General features: G+C 45.1%; 1 protein-coding gene across 1 annotated transcript; it reads right to left on the bottom strand.

Annotated features, from left to right (window-relative positions):
• Positions 1-1,064: 1,064 nt before the first annotated feature.
• Positions 1,065-9,899, bottom strand: LOC118584049 (TERF2 interacting protein). The gene is made up of 3 exons (XM_036187986.1): positions 9,111-9,899; positions 5,132-5,256; positions 1,065-2,403 (listed from the first exon to the last, which is right to left on the bottom strand). The coding sequence occupies exons 1-3, from the start codon at positions 9,769-9,771 to the stop codon at positions 2,008-2,010; spliced, it is 1,182 nt and encodes a 393-aa protein (XP_036043879.1). The 5' UTR covers positions 9,772-9,899; the 3' UTR covers positions 1,065-2,007.
• Between the last annotated feature and the right edge of the window lie 35 nt (positions 9,900-9,934).

Here is a 9,934-nt window from a genome sequence, read left to right as displayed (position 1 = left end):
ACCCAGAGGCATGTCTCTTAGTTGATTCCAGATGCAACTAAGTTGACAATCCAGATAGACTGTCATAACATATAATATATAGCTGTATAATGCATTGTGTTTTGATTATCTTTTGAGATTCAGGGTGTCACTGTAATATTTGACAAAACTGGAATTCTAGCTCTGTAAAACCAGTAGATGACAACTTTACATCCTAAATGGCATATCAAAAGCAGTAATTTTAACCACTTTAGAGTTCTAACAAGACGGTATACATTTTAAACAAATCCCACCATATAGCCCCTCTCAATTCCCATCTAAAAGTCACTACTGTAGTGAGAATTCTATCTGGAAGCATGTCATATGCCAAAAACATCCTCAGAAGGGGGTTAAGATTAAACACTTCACTTACACAGATTCCACCAGAAGTAAGCTATACAGAAAGTATTTGAGATATAAACTCTTTTTAAAAACAAAACAAAAACACATCTGTTTTTCAGTGCAGCTTATTCCAAAATACATTTAGGTGGTAAATGGAGTGAGACCAAGCTGAGTACACTTCATCCTCTGATTGCCAGCCCCCAAAACATGTGACTGCTCCTGAGAACATTAACTCTACAGTGCTTCAAGTAGGAAGGGCCAAGCAGATAGGACTCCTGTTGGTGGAAGGCGCCAGAAGTGAGTGTCCGGAGTGTGATAGACAGGGCTCTCACACCCGCTACACAACCTCTGGTTCTCTTCCCTCGGACTCTCAGTAACTTCAACCATTTCTGCCACTCTGCATAGTTCTGATGCACATCTTCCCTTTGCTCCATCCAGAAAGGTCATCTTTTCATGATTTATTAATTCCAAAATGACAATTTACCTAAACCATTTCCTGGATAAAACCAAAGGAAACACTTGTTGATAAGACTCGAACACAGCCCAGGCATTGGTGGCACACACCTTTAATATTAATCCCAGCACTTGGGAGGCAGAGGCAGGCAGATCTCTGTGAACTGAAGGCCAGCCTGGCCCACAGATCGAGATCCAGAACTGCCAGGACTACACAGAGAAACCCTGTTTTGAGAAACCAAAAACAAAACTCAAACACAAAATTGTATTTATTTTGAATGATATAAGCAACACAACAAAGTGGACCAATCCGCTAAATTTTAAGTCTAGCACAATTTTTCAGCAGAAAACTTACGTTTGATAAAATTCAAAAACACATCACAATTAACAGTATCCAACCAGCAGCCCCCTTGTGGCTGGGGATAACTACAAAAGGGAGCCGCAGAATTCTAGACTTATAGCACTGAGGTTTTTTGAGGGTGTGTGTAACTTGGTGTTTTTTTTTTTTATTCTTGCCTGTGAAGTTCGTATATTACATCTGTTATCGTGTCAAAAGGCTGGACGCTCCCCCACAACTCTAGGATTTTATTGTACTGAGTTAAACTGAGTTAAGTAAGCAAATGCATTCTAGAGACTTGACGGAGAACTCAAAACAAATAACAGCCAGGAGAGGAGCAGAGTTTTCAAATACTGCTAGCAAGCTGAATGCGGGATTTTTCAACACAGTAGAAATCAGAGCTCCCTGGGAGATGGGATGGTTTGGAACAGTCCATGGTATAAGCTTTGCAATTAAATCTTATTTCTAGACTCATGGTTTGGGATTCTTCATCTAAAACAACTTCTGCCAAAAGAGGAGGAGGTTTTTACTCATCAAGAGTGGAAGGATCTATGCCTTTTCATTTCCAACTGTGATTTTGTCAGTAGGCTCCTGACACCAATACCACTGGGGTCGCTTTCCAACAAAGGATCACTGCTGTACACTCCAGCCTCTCTGATTTAGATTTCCCTATCATAAACACAGAGATGCTTGCCAGGGGCCATTCTACATCCAATTCTTTTGTTTCATCCTGCTACATAACACTGCTTGGCTACAAAACCTGGGGCTCACAGAGCAGCAGTGTTGGTCGGTTTCAAGGGTCCCAAGATGTTTGGTATCATCCATCACCTGCCACACCTCTCTCATTATCTTGTCCACTATTTCTTTCGGAATTCAATCCTCCGAGCAACATTCTGAGCTCCGAATTTTTTGACCAATGCATTTCTAGTGTCTTCATCATCCTTTTGCAAATCTAAATCATCTTGCCAGGACCAGATTGGATAACCATCAGATCTTCGGCCAGACTCTAAAAAGGAGGAAGTAGCCTCCACCTCACCACTGTTTTTCAGGAAGGCCTGTGTAACTGTTGACAGATCCAAGTTAAACTTTCCCATCAGTTGCCGGATGATTTTGATGGCAGTTCCCACTTCTTGTGTAGAAACTTTTGGTTCCTCTTCCTCCTCATCTGGCTGTGTTTCGGAATCTTCCTCAGGTGTGGGAGGATCATCGTCACACATCGTTATATGTATTTCAAAGTCAGGGCTCTCACCCACCTATAAAGAATGAGGGGGGAGACCAGTTTGTATTTACTTAGCCTTGAACTCTTGCAATATGTATCTTTCCCAACTACCATTCCCTGGCTCTTCACACATCACATGGGCCTCCTCCCTTCAGTTCCCCTCATATATCTTTATTCATGATGACATGTGCACATACATATATGTGGGTAATATATGGAAGGAAAGTACACATCCATACATATATATTATCTGATTAAAACCCCAGCATTCCTGGCAGAAGGGACACCCACCCATAAATTTAGGGCAGTTTTGGCTATACAGTAAGAATGTTTCATGTAGTCTAGCTGACCTTGAATTTACTGTGACCTTTAACTTTTTTTCCCTCCCTCCACTTTCTGAATTAATTTTTAATTTTTTAGATTCTTTTATGTGTATGAGTATCTTGCCTGTGTGTATGTATGTGCCTCATGTGTATGCCTGGCGCCCACAGAAGTCAGAAGAGGGCAATAGATACCTGGGACTGGAGTCAAAGATGGTTATGAGCTGCTGTATGGGTGCTGGGAATCTAACCTGAGTCCTCTGCAAGAGCAACAAGGGCTCTTAACCACTCAGCCACCTCTCCACCTCCACCTGTTTGATTCCCCTTCTCGGACCCCCATGTGTTGTGATAATAGGCATGTCCCACCACATTCACTGAGACAGTGTGTCTTTTTTTTTTTTTTTTTTTTTTTTTAAAATTTGAGACAAGGTAGCCCGGGGCTCCATCAGAGATAATAGAGCCAAGGGTGAATCATAACCACTTTCTTTTGTTTTGTTTTCTTCTTCTTTTCTTTTTTTTTAAGATTTATTTATTTATTATGCATACAGAAGTGGGCATCAGATCTCATTACAGATGGTTGTGAGCTACCATGTGGTTGCTGGGAATTGAACTCAGGACCTCTGGAAGAGCAGCCAGTGCTCTTAACCTCTGAGCCATCTCTCTAGCCCCTTGTTTTGTTTTCTTTCTTTTTTTTTTTTTAAATGTGGAGCCGAGGATGGAACCCAGGGCCTTGCGCTTGCTAGGCAAGCACTCTACCACTGAGCTAAATCCCCAACCCTTGTTTTGTTTTCTAAGATAGGGTCTCACTATGTGGTTCTGGCTGTCCTGGTCTCACTATGTAGACCAGGCTAGCCTGGAACTCACAGAGATCCATGCACCACTATGCCAAGTTTCATAACCACTTTCTTTTGTGTTAATAAGCTAGATTAATTCAGGACCAGCAAAATAGCTGGGCAGGTTAAAGCACCTGCTGCCAAATCTGACACCTGAGTTCAGTCTTCAGGATCTACACGATGGAAGAAGACAGGCTTACTATCCAATAAATAAGATTGTAATAAGGGGCTGGAGAGATGTGCTGTGGATATTGCTCTGTGTAAATAAAGTTCTGATTGGCCAGTGGCCAGGCAGGAAGTATAGGCGGGACAAGAGAGTAGAGAATTCTGGGAAGTAGAAGACTGGAGGGAGAGACCGCCTACCACCGCCATGAAAAGCAACATGTAAAGACACTGGTAAGCCACAAGCCATGTGGCAAAGTATAGACTAACAGAAATGGGTTAATTTAAGATAAAAAAGGTAGATAACAAGCAGGCTGCCACGGCCATACAGTTTGTAAGCAATATAAGTTTTTGTGTGCTTTTTTGGTTGGGTCTGACTGTGGGACTGGCAGGTAAGAGAGATTTGTCCTGACTGGGCCAGGCAGGAAAACTCTAACTACAGAGATGGCTCAGTGGTTGAGAGCACTGACTGCTCTTCCAGAGTACCTGAGTTCGATTCCCAGCACTCACAGGGCAGCTCACAGATGTCTGTGGCTCCAGCTCCAAGAGATCCAATACCTCATACAGACAAACTAATTTACACGAAATAAAAATCATAAATCATAAAGATTGTAATAAAATTTTTAAATGTTTTTAAAAAGTTAATTCACAAGATATTTATTCTTACAGAAGATACACAAATATAATTTGGATAAAAAAATTAGTTGCAGCTGGGCGGTGGTGGCGCACGCCTGTGATCCCAGCACACGGGAGGCAGAGCTAAGTGGTTCTCTGTGAGTTAGAGGCCAGCCTGGTCTACAGAGTGAGTTTCAGGACAGCCAGGGCTACATAGAGAAACCCTGTCTTGAAAAATAAAACAAAACAAAATCTCCAAAGCTCTGAGCACACAGAAACCTAAATGCTTAAACAAAATTATTAGAAATTTTTTGAGAGTTAGATTTATGCTCCTGAGATGCATAAGAACATTCTAAAACAACCAAATAAACTGTTCTAACTTCGAGAAGCACACACTCAGATCAAAGTGGTTAAAGCAGAATACTTTACACTGTTTAAAATACAGCCATTCCTTGGCACACGTCTTTATCCCAGCACGCAGGAGGCGGAGGCAAGCAGAAGATCTCTGTCAGTTCAAGGTTAGCCTGGGCTACATAGCAAATTCCAAGCCATCCACAACTACATAGTGAGACCCTCTCTCAAAGTAAAACAAAATAAAAATAAAATAAAATAATTGTGCCTATCCAGTGTGATTTTTCCTCTACCACTCATAGTATCCTGCCAAATGCTAAAAGCTCTGTGAAGCCTAAAGCCAGATCACATCTATTTTCTCTCCTCTTCGATCCTGAACTTGTCTCTCCCATGTTCTCAGCCTTGGGTGAACGAAAATGTAGTTTAATAAGCAAACAAGAATGGAGGCAAGGGGGAGAAAGGCTAAGTTGAGCTAACATACCACAGCGTCTTCAAACTCCCGAGTGGCTTCCTCAAAGAGCTTCTTGACAGACTCGTCACTCTCCTTGGTCTCTCCCTTCACACACTCTTCTTCAGGCAGGTCTGGTGTTCTCTTGTTCTGAGGTTCTGTTCAAGAAAATGACAGAAGATCAGCACGGCTCATCTGCACAGACCATCTGTATCGGTCCCGTGAGCACAGACTTTTTCCTTTCAGAAAATACCTCTTTATTATTCAGTATGAAGAGCACAAGACATACATACCCAATAATTCTCACACTTGTTTCCAGAAATAACCTACAGTTCCGACACTCAGGAGCCTGACGTGGGAAGATTAGGCTACCCCAGGACTATAAAGTGAGTTCCAGGTCGAATGAAATAATGAATGAGGACATGATGATTCTAGGTATGGTGGAGAAGATTTATGGTAGATATGAGGGAGATCATCACCAGAGGCATTTGGAAGGGTCCAGACTGAACCAGGCCATGAGGGGAGAAAGAGGAGGAGAGAGAAAGAGGGAGCAAAGAGTACCTAGGGACCCAGAAACCAAGAGGCTGGCATAGCCAAAATGGCTAGGTTATATAGGAATCGGAGAATCTCCAGGGCTAGAGAGGTTGAGGATAGGAGGTGGGGGGGGGGGGGGGGGGGGGAAGGTGGTATGTCAGCCAGGATGACTCTGTAACTGGTAATGAGAGATGCTGGGAGAAGCTGGAGGCCAGCATCTGCTTTGACATGTTAAATAGGCACCAAAGTTAGCCATTTGTCCCAGGTAGGGCTAAATTGCATGATTCTACCAAAAAATAAAATAAAATTCTGACAGCTGTTACAACATATATTGCGCTAAATGATGTCAGCCAGATACAAAAGGACAGATGTATGATTCTGTTTACATGAGGTACTTAGAGAATGAATTCATAGGGAATGCACAATGGCAGAGCTGGGGTGAGGGAAGAATGAAAATTCAGTGTTTAATGAAGAGAGTTTTAGTTTGGGGAAATGGCTAAGTTCTGAAGAGGGACAGTGGTGATAGTTGTACATCTGAATGTACTTACTGCCACAAAACTGAATACTTAAAACAGCTAAAATGATCAATTTTACATTCTTTACAATAAAAACTCTAAAACACATATAACTACCCAGCAAAAATTCAATTTTACTGTAAAATTTATATATAGCAACTAAAACATCTTTTAGAGATATCTGCCTAAATGATGAGAAAGACACAATAGAAAACAAAATAGTGCATTTCTGTGAGCATAACACTAAATATAAATATGGAAGACAAAAATGGCAGACATTTGGGGCTAGAGAGATGGCTCAGCGGCTAAGAGCACTTATTCCTCTTGCAGAGGACCCAGGTTTGGTTCCTAGGACCCACACACCCGGTCATGACTATCCGTAGCTCCAGTTGTAGGGATCTGATGCCCTCTTCTGATCTGCACAGGTACCAGGCACATGGTGCACAGACACACATAGAAGTGAAACTCATAAAATGAATATGAAAAGTTTTTTTTTAATGTCTGACATTTGTTTCACAATCCAGTAAATTGGGAAGAAGGGTGGGTATAAATGTCAACAGTGGCCATGAAGTATAAACATGTAATACAGTGAAACTCATCATACTAGTCTACATTTATAAATGTTTGTACTTTTCTATACTAAAGCAGGTTGGGAGCATATGCACAGAGCATGTGTTCAACATGCACAAGGTCCTGGCCGAACACAAGAAGGAAAAAAAGGAAACCCATCATGTTGAATTCACATAATGGAATGAAATGCAAATGATGGAGAAATAAGGCAAAGCTCTCTATAGACACAGAATTCAATTAATTAAAAAACAAATCTGGTGCAGTAGTACATGCCTTTAATCCCAGCACTAAAGGAGGTACTGTGGAACAATCTCTTCGTATACTGAATATTTGTTGCTCTCATTGATTTAATAAAGGGCTAAATGGCCAATAGCTAGGCAGGTGGAGGCTAGGTTGGACTTTCGGACAGAGAGTGTGGGGAAAGAAGGAAGGTGGAGTGGCCAGTGAGAGGCAGAAGAAGCAAGAGATGAACATGCTGTGCTGAAAAAAGTACCACCATGTGGTAGAGTATTGATAAAAAAAATATGGATTAATGTAAGTTGTAAGAGCTAGTAAGTGACAAGCCTAAGCTATCGGTGGAGCATTTATAATTAATAAGTCTCTGTGTGGTTATTTGGGAGCTGGCTGGTGGGACAGAAAAGTCTGCCTACAGGAAGGCATCTAGATATCTGAGTCTGAGGATAGCCTGGTCAATATAGCAAGTTTTAGACCAGCCAGGGCTAATGACACTCTGTCGTGAGACAGACAGACAGAGAGAAGCAAGCTGTAAAACAAACTGTTATTTAGTTGCTAGTATTACTATGAGCAAAGGGGGCAAGAATGAACAAGACAGGACAATAGCAGTTATTCCCAGGACAGAAGCCAGGAAAAGGGTATTTTAGAAGAGGGGAACTTCACTATGCACTAAATTTAGAATAAACTCCTCAAAGCACAACTGCCATTTCAGAAAACATTTTTGGGGGTTGGGGATTTAGCTCAGTGGTGCAAGCGCAAGGCCCTGGGTTCTATCCTCAGCTCTGGAAAAGAAAAAGAAAAAGAAAAGATTTTTTTAGCCAGGTGGTGGTGGCTCACGCCTTTAACTCCAGCACTCGGGAGACAAGAGGCAGGTGGATCTCTGTGAGTTTGAAGCCAGCCTGGTCTACAGAGCAAGTTCCAGGACAGCCAGGGCTACACAAAGAAACCCTGTTTCAAACAAACAAACAAAATAAATAAATAATAAATAAATTCACCTCACCTAAGATCACAAAGTAAACGTCTTTCCTATATGAAAGTACATTCAATCATATCAAAGCATGGAAAGAAACTCATCTGCCATTCCTTTCACCTGGCGTATATTGAATAGACCAGAATATGGGCAATATCTTTTTTTTTTTTGGTTTTTCAAGACAGGGTTTCTCTGTGTAGCTTTGCGCCTTTTCCTGGAACTCACTTGGTAGCCCAGGCTGGCCTCGAACTCACAGAGATCTGCCTGCCTCTGCTTCCCAAGTGCTGGGATTAAAGGCGTGCGCCGCCGCCGCCGCCGCCGCCGCCGCCGCCGCCGCCGCCGCCGCCGCCGCCGCCGCCGCCGCCGCCGCCGCCGCCACCACCACCCGGCTGGGCAACATCTTAAAAAGGAAAAAAAAAAAAAAAATACAGGCAAGCTGGGCCATGGTGGCACACGCCTTTATTCCCAGCACTCGGAAGGCAGAGGCAGGCAGATCTCTGGGAGTTCGAGGCCAGCCTGGTCTACATAGTGAGTTGAGGACAGCCAGGGCTACAACAGAAAAACACTGTTGGGGGTGGGGGGGAAGCATGGTGGAACGCGCCTTAATACCAGCCCTCGGGAGGAGACAGAGGCAGGCGAATTTCTGTGAGTTCCGGGACAGTAAGACCCTTTCTAAAAAACAAAACAAAACAAAATAAAACAAAACAAAAACTAAGAAAAAGAAAAGAAAGATCTCTGAGAAACAGGATCCTCTGTTACTTCCTGGAGGAACGCTGGGTAGCTGGTGGGCAGGAAGGATAGAAGATTCTCATATATACTATGCTCTGAATTCCTTCTGAACACAGAACCGTTATTATAAACTAGTTACTGTCCTGTAGTCCCCCCACTCCGGGGGCTAAGGCAGGAAGATCGTTTGAGCCTCGGAGTTGGGGGGCAGCCTGAGCAACAGAGCGGGACCTCAAGTTCCCCGCCCTCCCAACCCCAAACCAACCGGTCAACAACATCCAGTCAACGCGAAGGAAACGTCAGTGAGAAGGGAAATTCAAACCAGCGAGCAGGGGATAGGAGAAAATAATGCACTTTCACCCCGACCTCAACAAAGGAGGGGCTGGGCTCTGACCGTGGCGCCAAAACGGACGCTGCTGGACAGGCAACCCCGGCCCCAGGGCCCTGGAGGTGCAAGCCTCACCCCCGCTATCCGCGGCCTCGGGGTCCTGCTCCGCCTTCCGCTTGAGCTTCTGGGAGGACGGGCTGACGGGGGCGTCCCCTAGCAGGTACTTGTGCTCCTGGCCCCGCAGGTGCTTGAGGTAGCGGTCCTTGAGCGACTGCCAGGAGTGCTGCGTGAGTGAGCTCTTCTCCATCGCTTTCCACAAGGCGTTGCCTGTGACCGAGTTGGGCGAGCGGGCGTTTTCCTTCACGTAGGTCAGGATGGCCACGTCGTCCGCGTCTGTGTAGGCGATGCGCCCAGTCAGAGGCTGCGGCTCCAGCTCCGTGCAGCCCTCGGTGGAAGCCCCGGGCTTCGTGTCCGCCGCCTGCTCGGTCAGTCCCAGCCGGTATGCCTCCAGGTCCAATCTTTCGTTGCGCTCCACGCAATCTAGGATGTACTGCGTGGAGATGAAGTCGCCCGACGCCTCGGCCAGCGCCTCCCCGGGCTGGGCCAGCAGCACGGCCCCGGGCTCCTGCACCCTGCACACGGTGCCGCCTCCGTGCAGGATGAGCGTCGACAGCCGGCGCTTGGCCGGGCTGGGCCGCACGTAAAACGACATAGCGCTGCCATCTCCTTTCACGAACAGAGTGGAGGAGTGAGTGGGTCCATTGGGGTCTTTACCCAGATCCATTGCCTCCGCCATACCTGGCACTCGGCTAGACAAGAGCCGGCCCCAGACTTTGCGCTCGGAGAACGAGGAGATTGACACTCCGGCGGCGGAGCCCAGCACCGCGCCTGCGCCGCCAGAGCCCAGCCGAGTGCCCGCCCTCTTCCCAGGAAGAGGCGGGGCTTCGGGTCCTGACCTG

Source organism: Onychomys torridus, chromosome 5, assembly GCF_903995425.1.
Source record: "Onychomys torridus chromosome 5, mOncTor1.1, whole genome shotgun sequence".
Lineage (NCBI taxonomy): Eukaryota > Metazoa > Chordata > Mammalia > Rodentia > Cricetidae > Onychomys > Onychomys torridus.
This window is presented reverse-complemented; position numbering and strand designations above follow the sequence as displayed.

Bases quoted from the DNA above. Each gene is read 5' to 3' on its own strand.
- LOC118584049 (XM_036187986.1), bottom strand. From the start codon at position 9,771: ATGGCGGAGGCAATGGATCTGGGTAAAGACCCCAATGGACCCACTCAC. The intron at 5,257-9,110 runs GTGAGGCTTGCA...TTTCTTGAACAG, and splicing joins CGAGGCCGCGGATAGCGGGG to AACCTCAGAACAAGAGAACA. The intron at 2,404-5,131 runs GTATGTTAGCTC...CATTCTTTATAG, and splicing joins GGGAGTTTGAAGACGCTGTG to GTGGGTGAGAGCCCTGACTT.